Below are 26,662 nucleotides of genomic sequence, written 5' to 3'. Positions count from 1 at the left end.
ATGGTAAACACTATCAGTGACTGGTTTTCTGTAAATGGTTGCACCATCAGTTTTCAAAGCACACACGATATTCAGTTCTGCACAACTGGGGGTACAACACCAATGATAAGTGTAACACAGGGTGAGGAAATAAGAAATAGGGTGGAAACTTCAAAATTGTTAGGTGTCCATATTCATGAGAAACGGAAAAAGCACATTTTAGAATGCCTAAAACAATTTTCAGCCACATTTGCACTTAGGTTCATTTCAAATCTTCAGAAGAGACAAATCAGTAAGTTGACATATTTTCGTTCAATAATGTCATATGGAATAATTTTACAGGGTAACTCGTCTTCGAATAATAAAGTCAGAAATGTGCTGTAACAATAACATACGGTGCCCACCCAGAATAATTTTATAGGCATTTGTTTAATGAGTTGAGCATTCTGACTATTGCTGCAAAATATATTTATCCTGTCATGAAGTTTGTTGTATATATTCCACAGCATTTTAAGAGGAATGATGAACTATATAGTTAAATTACCAGAAGGAAAAGTGACATTCATTACTCCATATTCATGTTGTCTTAGCACAAAAATGGGTCCACAATGTTACAACTAAAATTTTTTATCACTTACCCACTGATGTAAAATGCCTGAAAGACAGCAAAGTAAAATTTGAAAACAAACTGAAATAGTTTCTTCTTGACAACTCCTTCTATTCTGTAGAAGAATTTCTGTCGTTACAACTCAGATCTGTATTTTAAAAAAATCTTACAGATTTTTCAACATGTAGCTATGTTTAAAAATTAATTTGCAAATGTAAAATGCCCCACATCATTATGATTTATCATGCAAAATGATCCATAGAACAGGAAACTAACTAACTAACTCATTTGTAATGCAATCACTCTTAACAAAATATCATCAGGAATTGATGGTGTACCAATTATGTCATAAAACAATACATTAACAACATTTCAGTTCATCTTGTAATTGTAGTAAATTCAACTTTTCTGAAAGGAATATTTCCTGACTGTCGCTTTATTAAGAAAGGAGACAAATGTAATATAGGAAACTATACACCAGTCACCTACTTATCTGGTTTTAGTAAACTCATAAAAAGTATTATAACTGGTTAATGAAATTTTAGACAAAAACAAAATCCTCACTGATACTCAATACGGAATTAGGAAAAATATATCAACAACCAGTGGCATCTACGATTTTACACAAAATGATTTAGAAACAGTGGACAAAAACAAAACCCCAATGAGAATTTTTTGGACTTAAATAAGGCTTTCAGCATTGTGGAGAACAGTACGCTGTGGGAGAAGCCCCAAGTATAAGGCATGAGAGGCATGGTACTAAAATGGTTCCACATCATATTTGACAAACAGGAAATAGAAAATGCAAATACATGTGAACCAGAGGAAAATACTAGGACATGTTTTTCAGATGCAGAAGTGATGAAAAAAAGTCTCTCAAGGATCCATTATTGGGCCAGTTCTCTTTCACCCATATATATAAATGTCCTAAACCTGAATATTGAGTCAGACACAAATCCGTTTTTTGCAAATGACATAAGCATCTTTACTGCAAGAAATACCTCAAATAAACTGTAAGCAGTTACAAATAAAACTACAGTGCACCTAACTGGATGGTTTGAGGGGAGTAAGGTTCTGAAGCATACATAAGAACAACATTCCTAAATTTCTGTTCAACAGGCACTGATGTTACACCAGTGTGACAATAAACTCCAACAAAATTACATCTTCTTTGGAAACGAAGACTTTAGGCGTTTAGCTGCAAAAATATTTCAAATGGCATATATATATAAACAAAACGATTCAGATGCCATATAAAATTTGTAGTAGCGTACTTCTACTCTCTGTTAAAACAAGTTTTCACACTGTCTGAATTGCCTACTTTTCTCAATTCCAGAACATCCAACGGCTGTAACAGCAATGTAACATGCTTGACAAACATATTCTTACAAAGCCATCTTTCAAACGTCATCAAACCACACACTTCCCAGTATATATACACTACAACTTTATAATTCAGTTACAAAGGATTCAAAAGACATAACAATTTATTACGCATGTGCATGATACAAGGCAAAAGGAAAAGCTGAATCTCCAGTCACTAAGGATATCAGCTTTTGAAGCTTCCACTACAAAACAGTGCAATGCAAATGTACATTAGCCTTTTACATATGGTAAAAATTGTTTCATCATTCTCAGTTTTTTGTAAAATTTTAAGTGTATTATTATTAAATCATTGTGTCCAATCAGTAGCACAGTTTTCAGAACATCTGTTTTTCAAGGAGCTCCTTGTGGGTTGGGGGACAGGCTATGTATGTAAAAAAGAGTATTCCATTTGAGTCCATAGGTGTATCACAGCACTGCACTGAACACATATTTGAATGTTGTGCAGGGGCAGTTGAATTTAGTGAAACTAAACTTCTAATTGTTGTTGTTTATAGGTCCCCTAACTCTGACTGCAGAGCATTTCTGCTCAAGCTATAGAGGATTCATGATTCACTTTGTAGGAAGTAACAGAAATTAGTTATATGTGGTGACTTCAATATAAATTTTGTATATGATGGTGCAAGAAAAAGAATGTTGGTAGATCTCATAAATTCATATGATCTGATGCAGACTGTGTTGATCCAACTAGGCTGCAGGAGAGCAGTAGCACAGCCATTGACAATATTTTTATTCATTCTTCATTACTAGATGGGCATTCTGTTAGTAAAAGTGTGAATGGCCTTTCAGACCATGATGCACAAATTTTAACACTAAAAGGCTTTAGTACTCAAACAAATGTCACATTTAATTGCAAACTATGTAGGAAAGTTAATCCGGCAGTAATAGAGGGTTTCTTTAAACCCTGTCAAGGAACAAGAGTGTCAGGATGTTTATAGTTCTGATAACATAGATGATGCATATAATGCTTTCCTTAAAGCATTTCTCAAGCTCTTTTAGAGTTGCTTTCCATTAGAACTTTCTAAACGGGCCACTAGCAGCAATAGCCAGCCTGGGTGCCTGACTAGTGGGATAAAGGTATCATGTGGAACAAAGTGGGAATTATATCAAAGTTACTGAAATTGTAAAAGTTGTGTATGTAGGATAATTGATCATCTAATATCACATAATTTGTTATCAAATATACAGTTCGGCTTTAGAAGTCGTTTTAACAGCTAAAAATGCCACATTCTCTTTTGTGTTTGAGGTACTTGATGGGATAAACAAAAGGTTTCGAATGCCAGGCATATTTTTTGATTGAACTAAGACATTTGATTGTGTTGGTCATGAAATATTGCTCCAGAAGTTGGACCATTACGGGATATGGGGAGTAGCTCACAATTGGTTCACCTGTTACTTTAGCAACAGACAGCAAAAGGTCATTATTTACAATGTCGAGAATGGCTGTGATGTGGATCTGAGTCAACTCAAGTGGGGGGGGGGGTGCCCCAGGGATCAGTGTCGGGGCCACTCCTGTTCCTTATTTATATAAATGATATGCCCTCTAGTATTATGGGTAACTTTAAAATATTTCTGTTTGCTGATGACACTAGCTTGGTAGTAAAAGATGTTGTGTGCAACATTCGCTCGGTATCAAATAGTGCAGTTGATGACCTAAGTTCATGGCTTGTAGAAAATAAACTAACGCTAAATCAAAGTTACACTCAATTTTTACAGTTTCTAAAATGTAATTCAACAAAACCTGACGTTTTAATTTCACAGACTGGGCATCTTATTAGTGAAATTGAACAGTTCAAATTTCTAGGTGTTCAGATAGATAGTATACTGTCTTGGAAAGCCCATATTCAGGATCTTGTTGAAAAACTTAATGCTGCCATTTTTACTATATGACGTGAGTGATCGTTCGACACGAAAATTAGTCTACTTCGCTTATTTTCATTCGCTTATGTCGTATGGTATTATATTTTGGGGTAACTCTTCTTATTCTAAAAGCATATTTTTGGCTCAGAAATGGGCGGTTCGGACAATAAGTGGTGTAAGTTCACGAATCACTTGTCGACCCCTGTTCGCGAGTCGGATATTTTGACATTGGCCTCTCAATACATACAGTGCTTGCTGTCATTTCTTGTTAACAATATTAGCTTATACCCCAAGAATAAGCAACTTTCACTCAGTTAATACTCGACAGAAATCAAACCTGCATTTGGATCGGACTTCCGTAAGTCTTGTGCAGAAGGTGTGTAGTATAGTGCTGCATCCATTTTCAATAAACTACCAGTCGAATTCAAAAAACTTAGCAATAATCCATGCACATTCAAATCGAAACTGAAGAGTTTCCTCATGGGTCACTTCTATTCTGTCTAGGATTTCCTTTAAAAATTAAGGTGATTCTTGTTGTATAGTTGTTTGCGTTTACTTAAACTTGTGGACTGACTTTTACGTTGTAATTTCATGTACTGAGCGCGTTCCATGACCTGGGAGATTTTCTCCTCAATTTTCTCCTATGGAACTTGACGTGTAAATAAAATAAAACAAACAAGAGACCTGAAACAAGTCAGTGCTGTTACTGCAAGTACTACAAGTTATTTTCTTGATAAATACGAAATTCACTTATTTTTGGAAATATTAGTGATTCTGTAGATTTTGTAAAAGTAAGTGTGTCCATGATGAAAAAATAGAAAAATTGGGATGGCCTAACGCTTTGAAAACTACTTTAAACAATTCCTGTTCCATGTGTTTACATGTTAGGAACGTTGCGTTTATCTAATAACACACAATCCCAAATCACAGTCTCATGCGGAAAATTAGTGATACTCATCATTATAATGCAATATGTTAAACGAACTTCTGTTTCAGATTGATGAATATCGTGTTTTGTTGTGTCAGAACATTGCGTCCTTGGTAAAATAAAAAGCTATCCAAGAAATTAAATAAGTAATTATTTAAAACGGATAAGAAGTATTACAAAGGCGCACTTAGCACGTCTGACTTCCTCATAAATCAAAAAGTAAACATCTTCATGTTTCTTAATAGGGAAAATTTAAAACATCTTTAATTGCAATATATAAAAATAACCAATTTAATCGATTAATTCTTTAGTTCGGTACCTTTCACCAGAACAACTTTCTAATCACTGTCTCAATGATTCGCCACAAAGAAGTACGCTCTTTTCTTAACAGAAATGAACGGTAAGTGACGCTTGATTCATCATGCGTTTTCCTCCAGGGGTATAAACGAAGTGCAAAAGCTGTGTAGATCACATTTATTGCGAACTGTACCGAAACTCATGTACAGTTCACACTTCCCGTACTGTTAACATTACATAAAGATTTATTCCACTAGTTGCAAGAGCTGTTCTGCTGTTTCACTTACAGCATTCTTAGCTTCAGCAGGTTTTCTTGGGGCAAACTTCTAGCTTTGCGAGGAATTTGCTAACGTATATGAAATTAGAATGAATGGGAAACAATATGCCAATCCTTCTGCATAAAATTTTATCACTGTGGGTGCGTTTTTCGTCATATTTTCCGTATATTAGTACGATTATCCAATCCTTCTATAGCAAAAAACGTTGTAGAACTAAAATTAATTTACGAATTTATAACGATTCGGAAAACCAAATGTTTCACTAACTACATATCGTAAAACTGGTGAATCATTTTGCTGGTTTTGGAATTCTGTTAAAGTAATATAGTCTATTTGCTATCATCTTTCATTTGTTACTGGTATGAAATTAATCAAGAAAACACAGTCAACATTTCTATTGTGCTTAGAAGCAGCGCAAAGTAATATGTTTTCCACCATCCTGAATGAAAATCTCATAATTTACAGCGTTGAAATATCCATGGCTAAAATTTAAATTTCGTTAGGATAGTATCGTATCCACTTACCTTTATATGACTCAGAAACGTAGGTCCCAGCATGGCAAATTAGACATTGTGCTCCATGTTCCTTTTTTCATGATTGAAACATTTTGAACCTGTTTGATAAAATATCACAGAATTTACGTTTCCTTTTAGGTATGCTTCGAAATGAGACGTCTCAGTATTGAGAGAAACGATAAGCAAATGAACATTTCAAGTAATCTTCGTTCTCCATAACCCACGAGCAACGATGTGACTCAAAATTTGTCATTGTCGGCCTTGAACAATGAGAATGGCCGTCGATAACTCTATACAAGTTACCGAATCACAGAGTAGGAATATTTGTGGCTTGGCATAACGTACTACGTATGTCGCCAATATAAAATCAGAATTGTTGCACTACCTCAATACAGCGTTGTATGTTCGCATTTTGGAAACTCTAGACATACACTTTTTTGCCCTGTATTTACTCATTTATTAGTAACTTAAACGTAAATTCCTTCTAGAGACACTGGTGGGCCCATCGCGTCCGACCGACCATCGTGTCATCCTGTGCCAATGACGTCATGCGGTATAGAGGTATAGAGGGGCGTGAGATGAGGACACCACTCTCCCGGCCGTTATCAGTTTTCGTGACCTGAAGTCGCTGCTGCTCTCCTCAGTTGGCTTTATAAGCCCGACTACACGCCTTTCCAGTCCTCCCAGCAAGGAAAAGACCCTGGCAGTACCAGGAATCGAACCGGGGTCTTCTACATGGCACTTAGCCATGGTGACCACTCAGCTATGGAGCCGAACATTTATTCGTAACAGCAACGGTAAATAATTATTTCTGCTATGGATGCAAATCGAAAAATCGAAACACAAAAAAGAAGGAAAAGTTGTTGTCAAATGACTGTTATCGTATTAATAAGGAGCGCTCTATGTGTTGTAAAATATCGAGAGACAACACAACTAGTTGATATCGTGTATCTAATTTATGTGACTGTATTTATGACGGAACAACTTTTAGGCAAACCTGTTAATTTAAGAGTGTGCTGCCAGTCAATTCCTTGAATTGTGTGAACATTCGCCCCATTGTATTATAGACCTACAGCTCTCCAAACCATTGTGCTTATTTTAACGTAGTCACAATAGAAACCTACAGCACTAGTACCTACGACGTGGGGAACGAGTACGTGCGATTAAGACGTTAGTTCATCAAGGATGTTGTTGTTGTGGTCTTCAGTCCCGAGACTGGTTTGATGCAGCTCTCCATGCTACTCTATCCTGTGCAAGCTTCTTCATCTCCCAGTACTTACTGCAACCTACATCCTTCTGAATCTGCTTAGTGTGTTCATCTCTTGGTCTCCCTCTACGATTTTACCCTCCACGATGCCCTCCAATGCTAAATTTGTGATCCCTTCACAGCTCCAAATCGATGTTTTCCTCTTCAGCGTACTAGGAAGTCAATTTGCAATGCCGTCACATTATTATTTTTTTTTTTCTAAACGGAAACTCGACAATACCGTGATATCCAACACAGAACCAAAAAACTAGCGATAGTCGTTCTTTCTTTTCCTGCGAGAAAGAAAATTACTTCTCTCAGCTGTGACATTTATGACAAAGAGTCGAAACGCACTTGCGTTTATCTCAACAAAGCTTTAAGCCAAGTACATTTCGGATAATAAATGCAAATTATTTGTATGGCTATGACACTCCTGCACAAAATCCATGGCAGTTTTGAACGAGATCTGTTGGCACGAGCGATGTAATGACAGTCAAAATATACACAGCGCTTACTGGAAAACCTTTGACCGTGCCGAAGCCACTTGCGTTTGAAGAAAAATGTAGATTGTGGACACAAATTCTGTTCTTCACATCTGCACATAAATTCATCCCCTGTGGACCAAACACTCACTGGTCGTGGTTTGTACGTATAACCACCATAAGTAGAGTTTTTCAAATTTCTCCCGGACAGCGGACATAATGCTAAGATTTAGGATATGTTTGTTATCTTCTGGACTTCTGGCAAACCTACCCCTGGCCCATTCGCTACTTCAAAACGAAGGAACCAATATGTGAACGTCTCAGTAATTTGTACAATACGGACAGAGTCGCCGACACAGCGTGACGAAACCGTGCCGCTCTGAAGGGCCGAGTTGAGAATCATATAAGGCGACGAGCTGAAAATTAGCGCTCAGTTGTCGCGGGCGACACGCTAGAGATGCATACGAGGCACGTTGTGGCCGTCTTCCTGCTGGCTGCTACTGAACTATCAGGTAAGTCAAGCTGTAGAGCGGAAAACTACGCTTATTACGGTCAGTTCAGTTCTTCCGAATACAGTCCAGCTTATTGCGTTGTGACATCATCCATCGCAACACGCCAATTTCTTGGACAACGGCTATTTACAACTATGAACCCTACTGAAGTGTACAGTCGTCCCAAAACATATCATGCATATTGTTTTCCTTTATTTCCCAACCAACCGCATGGCGATAATAATAACAATACTGTCGTTAAGCCATTACAACAATAGACGTTTAACACATAGTACGTTAGTTCCATTAATAAAAACAAAAGTACGATGGCTTACCTACTGAAATTACACTACTATATTGCAGATAATTAATCATTTCCTGCCCTGTCCTTCCTTTTAAATACAGAAACAATTTCGCTGCGTAACTACAATTACTGCGTGACTTTAAAGATTCGGTCAGTATTCTTTGTTTTCTCGGAAAAAAGTAAGTTGCCAGTCCTCGAATTCGACATGTGATATCGATTCCGTCGAATACTAATTCGCTTCACGATATCGTAAACAACGTCACGAGTTCGTGCTTTCGTAATTGCATGGACTCGTAGAAAAAAAATAGAGTTAGAAATCGTAAAATCTCTGACAATAACAAAAACTACTTTTCTTAGACTGTCTTCTATGGATTTTTATAATTTGACAATTATAAGAAGTTTCAAGAACTAATATGCACTAAATAGTACGCATTAAAAAGACCACGACGTCGATTTCGATTTAAAATATGAAACATTGATGTTTACATCTAACCTCCTGCCAGTATTGCCAAATATTTCCTCAGAATAAAGAAGCACTGTCCCTGCACGAATAAAAATTTTATCATGATCTGATTTCTGATTACACGTCTGATTACATATTTCTAAAACTCCCAAATTTTTCTTAATATGATTCGGAAACCCTTTTCTTAGGTTTTCTAACCGTACTTTGTAGTGGAACTCTATTTGACGAACTTCCATTCATTGCATTACGTCGACCAATAAGTGATTTAACAATGGCAATAAATGATCCGCCGTTAAGGAGTGCCTTTCTGCGAATGGAAAATGTGCTGTAGTTTCGCTGCCGCGGACTCGCTACCTTCTTGTGTCACGTGTACCTTCCTTTATCATCAAAACAGCGCTTTATTAATTAACTCAGGCATCGTGTTCAACTAGCTTGACCGCACGCTTCTGTTTCTCAGCAGAGTGATCTTTACAGCCAATATTTAATCGATGATTTCAGTAAAACGAAAGAGTTGCAATATTAAGATACAGAGGACAATTACACGCTGTTTATTTATGTAGCACATGCTGTGCAATCGGTGCTGTCAAAGGACCATCATCCTCATTATGTAGCTTTTCAGGGGAAAATTAAACGCCAACAGTTTTGATTTGAAAATAATAATTGTGATTAGGATTATGTGCGCTTGATTTTGCCGTTAACTTCAAAGCACCGGAAATAATAGATCATTTAAGTAATTTTTTAAGGTTTTACTTCTACATCTACATCCATACTCTGCAAACCACTAGCAAGTGCATAGCAGAGGGTACTTCCCATTGTCCCACATATTATGATTTCTACCGTTGCATTTGCTTAAGGGGTGCGACTTCTCAAATACCTCTGTGGTTAGTACAGTGTGTTCTTCAAATCTCTGTACCTCTTGGTCAAAAGAGGATCTTGTGCATTGGAGTCTTCAAAAGTAAAAGCTATGTCTCGAGCGAAATAGTGTGTGTACCATCGTGATTTACAAAGAGACCTGTACGTCTCTATCTCGTCCTCAACATCTTGTAGATCGTCTCAGCATCGAAAGGCTCCACAGTTTCGCGCAATTCATCACTAGTATTCTAGCTACGTTGGGCCATATGGTACTAATTTTTCCACATGTGTCATCTATATCTATACTCAACAAATCATCCTGAGGTGCATGGCAGAGGGCATGTCCCATTGTACCAGTTATTAGGGTCTCTTCCTGCTCGATTCACGTATGGTGCACAGAACGAATGAATGAATGCGTCTGTGCGTGCAGTAATTATTCTAATCGTATCTTCACGATCCCTATGTGGTCGATACTTAGAGGGTTGTAGTATACTCCTAGAGTAATCATTTAAAGCCGGTTCTTGAAACTCTCGGTTAATAGATTTTCTCCGTATAGTTCACGTCTATCTTCAATAGTCTTCCAGTTCAGTGCCTTCAGTTCTATGTGATACTTTCCTAACGATTAAACAAACCTGTGACCATTCGTGCTGTCCTCTATATATGTTCAATATCTCCTGTTAGGCCTATCTGGTAAAGGTCCCACATACTTGAACTATATTCTAGAACCGGTCGCACGATCGATTTGTAAGCAATCCCGTTTGTGGACTGATTGCACTTCGCCAGAATTCTACCAAATAACCGAAATCTAACACCTGCTTTACTCACGACTAAGGTATGTGATCGTTCCACTTCATATCCCTATAAAGGGTTACACCCAGGTATTTGTATGAGTTGACTGACTTAAACAGTGATTAATTCGTAGTGTAGTCATAGGAAACTGCGTTTTTTTTTTTTTTTTTCATTTTCTGAAATGCAAAATTTTACATTTATGAACATTTACAGCAAGTTGCCAATCTCTGGACCACTTTGTAATCTTATCAAGATCTGACTAAATATTTATGCAGCTTCTTTCAGATAGTACTTCATTAGAGCCAACTACATCTGCAAAAAGCCTGATTTTACTATGAGTATTGTCTGCGCGGTCATTAATATACAACATAACAGCGGGAGTCCCAAAACACTTCCCTGGGTCACACCTGAAGTTACTTCTACATCTAACGATGACTCTCCATCCAAGATAATAGGTTTCGCCCTCCTTACCAAAAAGTCCTCAGTCCAGTCACCAATTTCACTAGATACTTGACAACAAGCTGATGTGTGGTACTGAGTCAAATGATTTTTGGAAATTCAAGAAATACGGAATCTACCTGACTGCCTTGATCCAAAGCTTTCCTTGTGTCATATGGCAAAAGTGCGAGTTGGGTCTCCATGATCGATGTTTTCGAAATCTATGCTAGTTGGCATTGAGTAGTTCATTCTGTCCAAGATACCTCTTTATGTTTGAGCTCAGAATATGTTCGAAGATTCTACAACAAATAGACGTCAAGGATATTGGACGGTGGTTTTTTTAAATCACTTCTACTATTCTTACTGCAGGTGGGTGTGAGCAGTGCCTATTTCCAAGAACTGGGCACGGTTTTTTGCTCAAGGGATGTATGACAGATTATAGTTAGTAGAGGGGCTAATTCAGCTTCAAATTTAGTATAGAATCTGACAAGGATTCCATCAGGCCTTGCAGCTTAGTTGAATTTTAACGAGTTCACCTGTTTTTCACTGACACTAATACTTCATTCTACTTTTCAGTGGTACTAGCATTAAATTGGGGTAGTTCTCCTGGGTTTTCCTTTGTAAAAGAACATTTGGAAATGGAATGATGCAGTTTAGCTCGCGATTTGCTACCCTCAATTTCAGTTCCTGTCACATTCACTAGGGACTGGACAATGACATTGGTGCCACAAACAGTCTTTACGTAAGACCTGAATTTCTTTGAGTTCTGTGAAAGATCGTTTGACAATATTCTGCTGTGGTAGTCACTGAAGGCATCTCTCATTGCCCTCTTGACAGCCAAACACGTTTCATTCCTAGCAGCTTTCAACCTATAGCCCTACGCTTTGTTTTACACCTACTATGAGGTAATCCCTGTTTCTTTATAAGCTCCTTTACAGTGACTATATACCATGGAGGTTCCCTCCCCGTATGAACTTTTCTACTGGGTACATTTCTATCCAGTGTAAGGTCAACTATTCTTTTAAACTTGAGCCAGAGTTCCTCTACATGCCCCTGCCCTTTGCTGAAAGTTTCGAGATCACCATTGAGATATGATGGTATTTGAGATATGATGCTATTGATTTTTTATCTAGTTTACTGAACACACACACACACACACACACACACACACACATATATATATATATATATATATATATATATTGTTTTAATTGTCGTTTGAACTTTGGTAATTTTGTCACAACCGCATGATGGTCACTGGTACCAGTTTCGGTGCGGGCATCCTCAAGGATGTTAGGACTATTTGTGACCATTACATCCAATATATTTCCTTTGTGAGTGGGGTTCCCAATTATTTATTCTAAGTAGTTTTCAGGGAAGGCATTTAGTAAAGTCAATAAGGAAGCCTTATCACGCCCATCACTAACAAAACGGTAATTTTCCCACATAATTGTTGGATGATTTAAGTCTCCACCGACGATTACAGTATGATTGAGGAACTTATGTACAAGTGGACTGAGGTTTTCTTTAAAGTTTTCGGCTACTTCAGAAGGTGAGTTTGGTGAGCGTTAGAACGATCCAATTATCATTTTACGCCCACCCTTGATATTGAGTCTTGCCCATACAGTCTCGCATGCAGCTTCAATTTCTTCCTGGGTGGATCTGAGTTTCTCGTCTACTCTGAGAAGTATACCACCTCCATTTCCCATTTGCCTTTCGAAATACGCTTAAATTTTCCCGAAAAATCTCACTACTATCAGTTTCAGGTAGCAGCCAGCTTTCCGTGCATGGTATTATGTGAGCTTTCTACGCTTTTCATGTGGGCGTTTGGCACCATAAAAACTGTATTACTCTCGCTTGTGGGTGGAATTTCCTGGTTTCTACCGCTGTCGTTATCTGGATTGGATGGAGACTCGCCTAATCTTAAAAAAAGAAAAGAAGAACCTTCTGTGCACCCCCGAGTTGCAACCTCCGATGCGTAGTGCACACCTGACCCATTTAGGGGGACCCTTCAGTTCTCAACCCTATGGCAGAAGCCCAGGAAGTCGCAACCTAGCTTGTCACAGAACTTTCAAAGTCTCTGGTTCAGTCCTTCCATATGGCCAAAGGGCCACGACCAGATATAGGAACAATGCTGCAACATGTGAGCTTCGTTGAAACTCTATACACAAGCTTAGTCTTCACAACCTTCTCTGCCAGTCGCTGGAATGACCCAAGAATGACCTCCGAGCCCAGATGACAGGCATCATTTGTTCCAGCGTGTGCCACAATCTGCATTTGATTGCATCCTGTTCCCTCCATGCCTGCTGCAATAGCCTCTTCATATAGCGTGATGAAGTTCAGACTTCTTTGTGACCATTTCAGTGGGACTGAAAGTGCTGAATCATGCCCAATGCAACAACCTCGAAATTATTCATCAAGGAACTCAAGCACCTGAATGGCAAAGTGTGCTGAATCACGGCCCTGCCATAACCAAATAAGGTCCCTGATTTCCTTGTCTTCAAGCTGGGGCATCAACGTCGGAACATGTCAAAATACTGTGGCCAGTTTTTAGGACATTGGGTAAATGCAGTCACTTTAGATAGGAGATAGCTTAAAAAATTCTTGTCCAATTTATCTTAGAATATTGCTCAAGCATGTGGGACCCATACAAGACAGATACAAGTTGTTAGCATGAATGACGACAGGTTTGCTTGATTCCTGGGAGAGTGTCATGCAAACACTGGAAAACCAGAACTGTGAGAAGCGTGAAGAGGTATGCCAGGTGCCTCACCAGAGCCTACTTACAAAGATTAAATAACAAGTATTAACCGAAGAATCTACAAATGTACTTCAGTGTAATAAGTATCGCTCTCGTAAGGACTGGGTAGAAAGGATTATACAAGGGTGTCTAGGAAGACCCTGTACCTGTCCTGACTTTGGACTAATGGAACGAATGGAATCCCTGCTTAGAAGACGCCAAAAAGCATTGTTATCTGTAGTGTATAGTTTTGTTTCAGAACTACATTTTACACTGCTGCAACTGTGGAGCTATGGCTGTTGTGAGTTCGTACAGTTCCACTGCTGAAAACTGTTAAGTGTCATTTGTGTAGGTGCACGAATGCCTGTAGACAGTGCAAAAGATGACTTAGGTAGTCAGTCTGGTTAGCAATCACTTTTGCAAGGCCCCGTCTCGTAAAGCAACCCTACTTGATAGTGAGGAATGTGCAGGAAACGTCTAAGACAGGTACACAGTGAACAGAAGGAAGCATGTACCACCAATGCAGTCTCCAATAAAATAATAAATTAAAAAATAAATTTTACTGTCATTCAACTGATTACAGCTATAGACAACGTCAGGATTACAAAAACATAAACAAAGTATCTTACATAACAGCATTAGAGAAATTATGGTACACCCTCCAACAGTTACTTCTATGACATCAAATTTTCACATTCATAAAATTCATTAATTGAGTAAAAAGGATTAATCAATAACCAACTGTACAATCGGTGCTTAAATAAGTCGAGTGTAGTTTCTACCCATTCTACAGGCAGTTTGTACAACATTTTCATACCAATAACTTCACAGCTCTTCAATGTTTTCGATCATCTACAGTAAGGTATGTCAATATTCCTATTATTTCTAGTGCAGTAGGAGTGTATATTCTGTCTAAGCTGCTATTCTGGTAAGTTATTTTTTTGTAGATAAGAAAACAGTGTAAATGTATAACTTTATTACAGTTAATATTTTTAGGTCAATAAACAATGGCCTGCAGTGGGCATGATTTTCTGAGTTTGCAATAATCCTAATAACTTTCTTTTGTACTACCAAAATATCCTGAATGTGCGTACTATTACCCCAAAATAAAAGTCCATACGATATGATACTGTGAAAAAAGCAAAATAGGCTGTTCTTACATAAACCAAAGGTACATGATATTTTAAATTTCTTAACATGTACACCACTCGAGACAACCTTGCACTAACATACTTAATGTGTGGCTCCCAAGACAATTTACTATCAATGACAATACCTAATAACTTTACACTACCTAGACAATCTTCTACTGGCAAATCTCTTAAACTAAATACTGTTTACTGAGATGTACTCCCATTGAGCAAAACTCCATTAGCTTGGAACCAGATGCTGCTTGCAATAGTGTGTCTTTGGTCATATTTTGAAGGGCATCAAAGTCTGAATCAATATTGAAAAAAGTAGTATCATCAGCATAGAGGATGGAGTCAGTATTTATATAAAATGGTAAATCATTTATCATTAGAAAGAATAACAAAGGTCCCAAAACTGAACCTTGTGGCACACCCCACTTAACGTCAGCTATCTGCGATCTCTCATTCTCAATACACGCCATTTGTTTACGGTTATTAAGAAATGATTCAAATATGTTATCTACATTATTGTTAATGATTCTATAATGAACTAATTTGTTGAGAAGTGAACTGTGCTCTACATAGTCGAAGGCTTTGCTAAGGTCAGAAAGAGTAGCCTGAGCAAAGTTCTTCTCCTCATACGCACTAGGCACCTTTTTTATCAAAGAGTCAATAGCATGAACAGTACATTTGCCCTTCCTAAAGCCAAATTGTGGAGCAGAAAGAATGTTGTTATGCTCCAAGTAATCAAATAACTGGTAGTAGATAATGGATTCTAAAACCTTAGGAAAAACTGGTGTCAGAGATACTGCATTCAGAGATAATGCATTCACAAAAGTGCAGTTGAACTCCAAGAACTGTGGTCAACAGTGTGTGACCATGTATTAACAAACAGGAAACGAAAGTATTTGCACCAATGTTTGTGAATGTATTATGTGACATCTTAGAGCAGGGGGCTTATGGTCTTATATAATTTGTTGTCACAATTTCCAAATGCCGTGTCTTGCTCAAGAGTGATATTTCTTATGCATGTGCAAGATATCACTGTTCACACAGATCTAATGTGGTTTTCTGCTCTAAGGAAAATCTCTGTTATGTGCAAAAGTTGGACAGGAACCCACCTCATGTTACAGTTTGGGTCAGGCTGACATCACAATACCTATTCTGACCATCTTTTTTTGAAGAGCATTTAAATGGAAATGCTTTGCCTACATCTGAACCAGTCTGATTATTTCACTCCATATCCCCCAAAACTTGTTGGACCCAGGTTTTGTATGAACTAACTAACTTCAGTTGTGACTCATAGATATTATAGTCATAGAATACTACACTTTCTCATTTTGTGACGTGCAAAATTATACATTGGTGAGCATTTTAAGCATGTTGTCAATCTTTGCACCATGATGAAGTCTGATTGAGATGTACTTGAACGTTTTGCAGCTTATTTGAGATTGTGCTTCATCATGTTGCGTGTTTCAGATAAGGTATTTCAATCTGTAACTTACAAAATATTAAGTGAAAAGAAAGACAGGCATATGTAAGAAACATTACTCCTCCTGTGGAGTTATGAACACAGTTTATTTAGTTATTTTACAGAGAGTTACAGCAACAAATTGTAATTTTTTAAACAGAACACAGTTTTATACCATGTCTATGATGGATTTAAACCAACTGTGTGCAAGTTGTATCAGATCTAATTCCTGTCAATTTTAGTTAGGGTACATTCAAAGTTTTGGTTGGTAGATGCACCTTGCTGTACACAATTGAGTGTCTTTAGATGGATCTTCTAGTGGTGAGAAGTACATTTAAGATGGGCGTGAAATCAAATGCTCATTTAGACATTTCCCTGAACGCGCAACTCAAAGTGTCTCCTAAATGACGTACAGATGAAATGGAAAGTTGCAAGTATGTCCTCTCTTAGACACATAATGATTCATTCATTCAGGCACCAATCCCATAGAAGGAAAAGTTTTTTCAGAGGGGTTTTTTTCTTTTTTTTTACCAGTCTGGAAATCCAATTCTGTACGACAAATGCTGTGATGTTTTTGTAAAGATAGCGCTCCTTGTATTATTCATATAACTAAAATTTCTGCTTAATAAATAAGATATTTATCAATATCGTCAATGAAGTATTTGATGTGTGGATTTCACTTGTGCTATGACACAGGTATCTGAACCCTGTTCCTCTCAGCATCATGTTACTACTTCTGTAATTTGCGAATCGTCCCTCTACTGCTCTCTCTAGTACCATGAAAGTTTTCCCCAGCTGTCTTAACAGATATATTTAGAAAGTTAAAAAGTATCTCGGACATGCAATGGATCCATGGACCTCCAACTGTGGGCAACGAATGATCATATGTTGAATTAATCCACAGGAGTTTTGTTTTTGGGCTTCTGCACTCTTAGTTGTGGCCATTTGAAATAAATATCTCATTACAACCGATATTTTTGAAATTCATGCTTGTTGCCTTGAAAGAGGTAATTTTGTTTGAGATGCCTCATTCTGTCTGAGCTTAGGATATGTCTGAGATGCTACAACAAATGGATGTCTGTTTTGTGGATCAATTTCATTATCCTCCTTGTATAGGGGTATGAGCAATGATCTCTTCAGTTAAGATTGTTTGTGGATCCATCTATACAAAATACATGTTTATGTTACAGTTTCACAGAACAAAGAATGTTTTCCTGACAAGTGTCACAACTATGCCATGTTGAGGTACTACCGGGAACTGACTTGCCATCCTTATAACAACAGTGATGCCTGTTGTCCAGCTGCCTTTGACTGTAGTAAGTAATTACTCATTAATAAGGGGGAATTTGTGATAATAAGAGCAATTGTATTATAATGTTTGTGTCTATTTGTGATAAATGCACTGAAACGGTAAACAAAACGTGCATCCAGTTCCTAATGGTGCCCAGTTATATGGACATAACTAAGTGTGGTTTCTCTCTCTATCTATCTCTCTGTCTCCATGTGCTCTACCCCATTTCCTTCCTCCCCCTCCAATCATTTCTCTTTTTACATTCAGCGGCCATTTGCACTGTAATTACATTATAGCCACTAATCCTAAGTTATTTATTGGCTTACTTGCGTCTGTTGTGAGAGTTCTAAAATATTTCTGTCATGCCTAGGTAGTTGCCCTAGGTCAAGGCAGTTATCAGAGAGTGTATTCAATATTGCTTCACAAGATGTTTTCTCTATATTGTTAGAGGTTACCGAATAATAGCCTCAGTCTATACTCAGTAGTCAACTTCAGGTATTATGGACTAAATATGGTATTTCCTTGTAATTCAAGTTAAACTGTCCTTCATTGATTCTGCACCTTTTATAATTGAATCTGAAAGCCAATAAAACATTCAGTTACTAATCTTAGTCCATCTTCTCTATATCTCAAAAAAGACAAAATTTGCTAGTTCTGTCAACATAAGGATATATAGACTGTCGTCTAAACCTAAAGTGGCTGAGAGCATACACACCAATATACAGGGTGTTTTATTATTAATATAAATGGGTCAAAGGAATATAATAATAGAAGCAAAAATGTCTAGTAAACATAGGTCTGCAGATGAGCCATTTGCAAGATAATTGTGAAGGTATGGTTATAAGAATGAATTATTGTCCTAGTTAGTAAAAATGTGTTTGAAATTTAAAGTTTCTGATTAGGTCCCCATCTGAGTGAGCTTGTATGTAAGACCAGAACTACAGTTTTCAATGATCTCGTAAATAGCTCACTTGAAAACTCATGTCCGACAGAATGTTTTTGCCTCAGCAATCTATACTTTCACCTGTGTCAGTTTTTCTAATAATTATGATTCGCTTCTAACCTCATATCTGTGTGCAATAGACTCGATTTAAAATTTCATGCTCCATCTGCATAACTCTGTAAAATTACTGTTTTATGTAACAAATCGATATGTTACCACATTTTATTGGTGTTGTGGAACACAAATTATTTTGAACAAAAAAATCATTTGACTTAATTTAGCCTGTGCCTATCCAACAGCATTTATGTTTAACAACATTCTCACACTTTTTTCTGTTCCAGGTTTTCTTGATGTAATAGATGACAAAAAGTGCCAGTACAAAGGAATAGTTTATGAGAAAGGAACAGTTCTTTATGATGAAGTTGAAGATCCATGTGCTGCAGAATGCCGCTGTACAGAAACACTGAAGTATGTAATAACAAGACAACAAAGTGCCTGTTCTTTATCATTTATATTTGTATATCTCATCAATACACTTACCAGACAATGAAGTAAGAACAGTTACAGCAGTACTCACCAACACACAAACTGCATATGAGGATTTCTTTTTTTCCCATTACTCAGAAAATTATTGTTGTTGTTGTTGTGGTCTTCAGTCCTGAGACTGGTTTGATGCAGCTCTCCATGCTACTCTATCCTATGCAAGCTTCTTCATCTCCCAGTACCTACTGCAACCTACATCCTTCTGAATCTGCTTAGTGTATTCAACTCTTGGTCTCCCTCTACGATTTTTACCCTCCACACTGCCCTCCACTGCTAAATTTGTGATCCCTTGATGCCTCAAAACATGTCCTACCAACCGATCCCTTCTTCTAGTCAAGTTGTGCCACAAACTTCTCTTCTCCCCAATCCTATTCAATACCTCCTTATTAGTTACGTGATCTACCCACCTTATCTTCAGCATTCTTCTGTAACACCACATTTCGAAAGCTTCTATTCTCTTCTTGTCCAAACTAGTTATCGTCCATGTTTCACTTCCATACATGGCTACACTCCATACAAATACTTTCAGAAACGACTTCCTGACACTTAAATCTATACTCGATGTTAACAAATTTCTCTTCTTCAGAAACGAATTCCTTGCCATTGCCAGTCTACATTTTATATCCTCTCTACTTCGACCATCATCAGTTATTTTACTCCCTAAATAGCAAAACTCCTTTACTACTTTAAGTGTCTCATTTCCTAATCTAATTCCCTCAGCATCACCCGATTTAATTTGACTACATTCCATTATCCTTGTTTTGCTTTTGTTGATGTTCAACTTATACCCTCCTTTCAAGACACTGTTCATTCCGTTCAACTGCTCTTCCAAGTCCTTTGCTGTCTCTGACAGAATTACAATGTCATCGGCGAACCTCAAAGTTTTTACTTCTTCTCCATGAATTTTAATACCTACTCCGAATTTTTCTTTTGCTTCCTTTACTGCTTGCTCAATATACAGATTGAATAACATCGGGGAGAGGCTACAACCCTGTCTCACTCCTTTCCCAACCACTGTATTTTGTGTATGCCAAATCATAGAATCCAATCCAAGATAGCATTGTGTGATAACAATAACATATCTGTTTAACACATCATTCAGATGCTCTGGCCACACATCTTTATCCATTCACTCCCATTCATGATGGGAATGGGAAATAGGGCATGCAGGTTGTGAAGTAGATGATAATGCATGCCAGTCTCCAGAACTATATCTAGTACTATATACATATCAGCTCCCATAATTACATACCTGCACTATATGCTGAAGTCCAAAAGTCCAAGAATAAAGACCTGTGATATTCATATCCCTTACTTCAATGTTATTTCCAAAATTTATAATCCCAGTCACCACAGGCATAGTGTCATTTCTGTTTTCAAATCCTTCACTGAATGCACTTTTTACTCAGTTCACCAGTAGGCCTACCTAAAATGTGCTATCCAAAGACTACCATCATTTTTCCCAGAACACAAAATACTTTCCTACTCGCCTGAAATCAGATCGTTAATCTAACACTAATGAGTGTTATGAATACCATCTGAATTTGCATCAGAGTTGTGCTCAAGCATGATTGTACAATGGTTTAGGCAAATACAGAAGAATATAGGATGATGGTGATGATGATGATGTTTGGATTGTTGGGCACTCCACCGCGCGGTCATCAGCGTTCTTACAAAGTCCCAGTGTTGACAAGTCCATTTTTTTCACAGTCCAATCTAGCCATTGTCACGAATGATGATGATGATGACGATGGTGAAATCAGCAAGTTGCAACTGTACTATTCATATTTAGGTTTTTCATGATATCAGTAGATTTGCTTAGAATGGACAGTGAGATTTTACTTTTCAAAAGGCGACAGCCAATTTTGTTCCCAGCTTTGTCCAATGCAGTCATGTTTTACACCTCTAATGACTTCATTGTGTATGTGACATTGGACATCAGCCTTCCTTATTTATCTAAATTGTTTTCAGTTACCTTTTTGACTGCCATAAATTTTGTTAAAGTAACAGAATATCCCATTTTGAGGTACAGTCTTGATAACAAAAGTAATTTCTTCCCCTCTGGACCTGTTTATGGATTGCCTGTAATGGATTTCTTGAGAACCTAGACTGAAGATAAAATTCCACTCAGTGTGAGAATGGAAGTGAGGAGGTGGTTAGGTAAACTGATTCCATGACATTATACAAACAAGTAATATATTTGGTGTGTATGCCAAATCATAGAATCCAATCCAAGACAGCATTGTGTGATAACAATAACATATCTCTTTAACACATCATTCAGATGCTCTGGTCACACATTTTTATCCATTCACTCCCATTCATTTATTCATTCTTCCACCATATTCCATGAGTCCCACCATGAAAGATAAACTTCAAGGAGGCAGAACAAATCTTGCCATACATTAACAAAAATGAAACAGCCGTTAAAAGCTGTATCAATACATTGTATCACCAACAATTAATATTATTAATAACATTTAATATCATTATTAACAATAAACTATCACTATACTGTCATATGCTGTTCTCTTTACATAGTTAATTATAGTTGTTGGTGACTTCCATCTATCTACAACATTTTGGCAAAAAAAGTATTTAAAGCCATCAGTAGGCATAAAACAAAATTCCAAAATAGTACTGAATGCTTTCTCAGAAAATAATTTTTAGCATGAAGATCAAACATCCAAACCTAACAAAAATAAATGCAAAATTCTTCTTTTTAGAAAAGTAGATAATAATTTACTCAAAGCCTTTCTAAGAGTAGGTCTTCACTCCTTCCAAACTGACTATGTAAGCATAGACCAGATATTGTTTGAATTCAAAGAAATAGTATCAATGGTAGTTGAGAGATATATACCAAATAAATTAATAGGAGATGGTACTGATCCCCTGTGGTACACAAAATGTGTCAGAACACCATTGCAGAAGCAACAAAAAAGCATGCCAAATTTAAAAGAACACAAAATACTCAAAATTGGCTAAGTTTTATGAAACATTGAAATTTATTGGGAACTTCAATGCCAGATGCTTTTAACAGTTTCCAAAATGAAAAATCTTTCCCAAAATCTGGCAGAAAATCCATTAATTATTATCATTACTATTATGATTACTATTAAAGAGATTCTGGTCATATGTAAAGTACACAAACGGCATGATGCAATCAATATCTTCACTGCATGATAACAATAGTGATGTCACTGATGACAGTGCCATTAAAGCTGAGTTACTAAACAAAGTTTTCTGAAACACCTCCAGCACAGAAGATGAAATAATTATTCCAGAATCTGAATCTAGAACAACTTGTTAATATGAGTAAATTAGAAGTAGACATCCTCAGTGTATTGAAGCAGCTTAAATCATTTAATAAGAGTCCAGACTGCATACCAGCCAGGTTCCTTTCAGGGTATGATACAATAGTTCCACACTTAGCAGTCATATACAACCACTCGTTCATTGAAAGATCTGTACCTCAAGACGGGAAAGTTTCGAAAGTCTCACCACTACCCAAGAAAGGAAATAATCCACTGAATTACAGACCCATATTGCTAATGTCAATTTACAGTAGTATTTTGGAACATATACTGTGCTCAAACATTATGAATTACCTCAAAGAAAACAAACTATTTATTTATTTATTTAGCATCTGTGTCAAAGTACAACGATATTGGACTTGTCTTACATAGAAATTAACAATATGGAATATACAAAATGAAATTGTCTACAATTGGATTTCCCATACACAGAAATTAAAATATAGAATGTACAAAATGAAATTGTTTATAATAAATGACAGCAAACACAGTTTCTTTCCACATAAATGGTTTATAGTAATTTGTTTCTCAGTAACAATATATAACTAGTACTCTAGATGGTAAAGTATAATAAAATCTGAAACAAACAAAGGTAGAAAATTTTGGAGGTTAGTTTGTAAAGTCGTTTTCTTGGTCTTCAAGATATTCATATATTGAGTAGCAACATTTATCAATTAAAAATTTTCTAAGTTCCAATTTAAAATTTGTATTGTCCTTTAAATCTGTAATGTACTGAGGCAGTGCATTATAGAGCTTAATTCCCATGCAGCTTCAGTGCTTCTGACTTCATGTTCTAGTTGCGACAGTCTGCATTTGCGTGGAGAGTACTTAGATTAGCTTTGGTTAAGAGTACACATTTAGGTATATAGACTGATGGCAGAGTAAGTATTCCTAACTTTTTGAAAAGAGGCCTGCAGTGAGTTTGTGTTGGACTGTGGGTAATTATTCGAACAGCCCGCTTTTATAAAATAAAAATGTCTTCCAAAATAGATTTTGAGCTGGCACAGAACACTGTTCCAAATGAGGCAAAAGAATGAAAGTATCCAAAGTATGCCATTCTGATGCCTTCTAGAGTGCAAACGTTTGCAATAACTCTCAGTGCAAAGCAGGCTGCGTTAAGTCTGTGTGTAAGAAATTTTACATGGTGTTTCCAATTCATAGCTTCATCTATATGCATTCATAACACTTTTGCAAAATGCACTCTCTCTATTAGTCTGTCATCCAGTTCTAGATTAATGTCTTCATCATTAATCATTTTACCAAACTGTACGTAATTTGTTTTCTTTGGATTGAGTGTAAGTTTATTTGCACTGAACCAAGTCTCAATACTTCTTAGGATTTTGACGGTAGTTGACTGTAACGAGTTTTTAAAGTCACTCACTATCAGACTTGTGTCATCTGGTTTGATTTGATCTATTATTGGTCCTGTAGTTCATACAATTTGTACAGCAAAGCACATCACGATATGTTGTTGTTGTTGTGGTCTTCATTCCTAAGACTGGTTTGATGCAGCTCTCCATGCTACTCTATCCTATGCAAGCTTCTTCATCTCCCAGTACCTACTACAACCTACATCCTTCTGAATCTGCTTAGTGTATTGATCTCTTGGTCTCCCTCTACGATTTTTACCCTCCACGCTGCCCTCCAATGCTAAATTTGTGATCCCTTGATGCCTCAAAACATGTCCTACCAACCAATCCCTTCTTCTAGTCAAATTGTGCCACAAACTTCTCTTCTCCCCAATCCTATTCAATCCCTCCTCATTAGTTACATGATCTACCCACCTTATCTTCAGCATTCTTCTGTAGCACCACATTTCGAAAGCTTCTATTCTCTTCTTGTCCAAACTGGTTATCGTCCATGTTTCACTTCCATACATGGCTACACTCCATACAAATACTTTCAGAAACGACTTCCTGACACTTAAATCTATACTCGATGTTAACAAATTTCTCTTCTTCAGAAACGAATTCCTTGCCATTGCCAGTCTACATTTTATATCCTCTCTACTTCGACCATCATCAGTTATTTTGCTCCATAAATAGCAAAACTCCTTTACTACTTTAAGTGTCTCATTTCCTAATCTAATCCCCTCAGCATCACCCGATTTAATTTGACTACATTCCATTATCCTCATTTTGCTTTTGTTGATGTTCATCTTATATCCTCCTTTCAAGACACTGTCCATTCCGTTCAACTGCTCTTCCAAGTCCTTTGCTGTCTCTGACAGAATTACAATGTCATCGGCGAACCTCAAAGTTTTTACTTCTTCTCCATGAATTTTAATACCTACTCCGAATTTTTCTTTTGTTTCCTTTACTGCTTGCTCAATATACAGACTGAATAACATTGGGGAGAGGCTACAACCCTGTCTCACTCCTTTCCCAACCACTGCTTCCCTTTCATGCCCCTCAACTCTTATAACTGCCATCTGGTTTCTGTACAAATTGTAAATAGCCTTTCGCTCCCTGTATTTTACCACTGCCACCTTCAGAATTTGAAAGAGAGTATTCCAGTCAACATTGTCAAAAGCTTTCTCTAAGTCTACAAATGCTAGAAACGTAGGTTTTCCTTTTCTTAATCTTTCTTCTAAGATAAGTCGTAAGGTTAGTATTGCCTGACGTGTTCCAACATTTCTACGGAATCCAAACTGATCTTCCCCGAGGTCCGCTTCTACCAGTTTTTCCATTCGTCTGTAAAGAATTCGCGTTAGTATTTTGCAGCTGTGACTTATTAAACTGATAGTTCGGTAATTTTCACATCTATCAACACCTGCTTTCTTTGGGATTGGAATTATTATATTCTTCTTGAAGTCTGTGGGTATTTCGCCTGTCTCATACATCTTGCTCACCAGATGGTAGAGTTTTGTCATGACTGGCTCTCCCAAGGCCATCAGTAGTTCTAATGGAATGTTGTCTACTCCCGGGGCCTTGTTTCGACTCAGGTCTTTCAGTGCTCTGTCAAACTCTTCACGCAGTATCTTATCTCCCATTTCATCTTCATCTACATCCTCTTCCATTTCCATAATATTGTCCTCAAGTACATAGCCCTTGTATAGACCCTCTATATACTCCTTCCACCTTTCTGCCTTCCCTTCTTTGCTTAGAACTGGGTTGCCATCTGAGCTCTTGATATTCATACAAGTGGTTCTCTTCCCTCCAAAGGTCTCTTTAATTTTCCTGTAGGCAGTATCTATCTTACACCTAGTGAGACAAGCCTCTACATCCTTACATTTGTCCTCTAGCCATCCCTGCTTAGCCATTTTGCACTTTCAGTCGATCTCATTTTTGAGACGTTTGTATTCCTTTTTGCCTGCTTCATTTACTGCATTTTTATATTTTCTCCTTTCATCAATTAAATTTAATATTTCTTCTGTTACCCAAGGATTTCTATTAGCCCTCGTCTTTTTACCTACTTGATCCTCTGCTGCCTTCACTACTTCATCCCTCAGAGATACCCATTCTTCTTCTACTGTATTTCTTTCCCCCATTCCTGTCAATTGTTCCCTTATGCTCTCCCTGAAATTCTCTACAACCTCTGGTTCTTTCAGTTTATCCAGGTCCCATCTCCTTAAATTCCCACCTTTTTGCAGTTTCTTCAGTTTCAATCTGCAGTTCATAACCAATAGATTGTGGTCAGAATCCACATCTGCCCCTGGAAATGTCTTACAATTTAAAACCTGGTTCCTAACTCTCTGTCTTACCATTATATAATCTATCTGATACCTTTTAGTATCTCTAGGATTCTTCCAGGTATACAACCTTCTTTTATGATTCTTGAACCAAGTGTTAGCTATGATTAAGTTATGCTCTGTGCAAAATTCTACAAGGCGGCTTCCTCTTTCATTTCTTCCCCCCAATCCATATTCACCTACTATGTTTCCTTCTCTCCCTTTTCCTACTGACGAATTCCAGTCACCCATGACTATTAAATTTTCGTCTCCCTTCACTACCTGAATAATTTCTTTTATCTCGTCATACATTTCATCAATTTCTTCATCATCTGCAGAGCTAGTTGGCATATAAACTTGTACTACTGTAGTAGGCATGGGCTTTGTGTCTATCTTGGCCACAATAATGCGTTCACTATGCTGTTTGTAGTAGCTAACCCGCACTCCTATTTTTTTATTCATTATTAAACCTACTCCTGCATTACGCCTATTTGATTGAGTATTTATAACCCTGTAATCACCTGACCAAAAGTCTTGTTCCTCCTGCCACCGAACTTCACTAATTCCCACTATATCTAACTTTAACCTATCCATTTCCCTTTTTAAATTTTCTAACCTACCTGCCCGATAATGGATCTGACATTCCAT

The 26,662-nt window shown here is 37.3% G+C and overlaps 1 protein-coding gene across 1 annotated transcript in view; it reads left to right on the top strand.

The window, feature by feature from the left end:
- Positions 1-8,019: 8,019 nt before the first annotated feature.
- The window catches only part of LOC126234359 (uncharacterized), a 102,544-nt gene continuing 83,901 nt past the window's right edge, over positions 8,020-26,662 (top strand). The window contains exons 1-3 of the mRNA XM_049943047.1: positions 8,020-8,087; positions 17,444-17,569; positions 18,829-18,955. Coding sequence (XP_049799004.1) covers positions 8,033-8,087; positions 17,444-17,569; positions 18,829-18,955 — 308 coding nt within the window. The 5' untranslated portion in view covers positions 8,020-8,032. The remainder of the gene's footprint in view (positions 8,088-17,443; positions 17,570-18,828; positions 18,956-26,662) is intronic.

This window comes from Schistocerca nitens, chromosome 2 (genome assembly GCF_023898315.1).
Source record: "Schistocerca nitens isolate TAMUIC-IGC-003100 chromosome 2, iqSchNite1.1, whole genome shotgun sequence".
In the NCBI taxonomy this organism is placed as follows: Eukaryota; Metazoa; Arthropoda; class Insecta; order Orthoptera; family Acrididae; genus Schistocerca; species Schistocerca nitens.
Note: the sequence above shows the minus strand (reverse complement) of the source record. Positions and strands in the feature narration are given on the sequence as shown.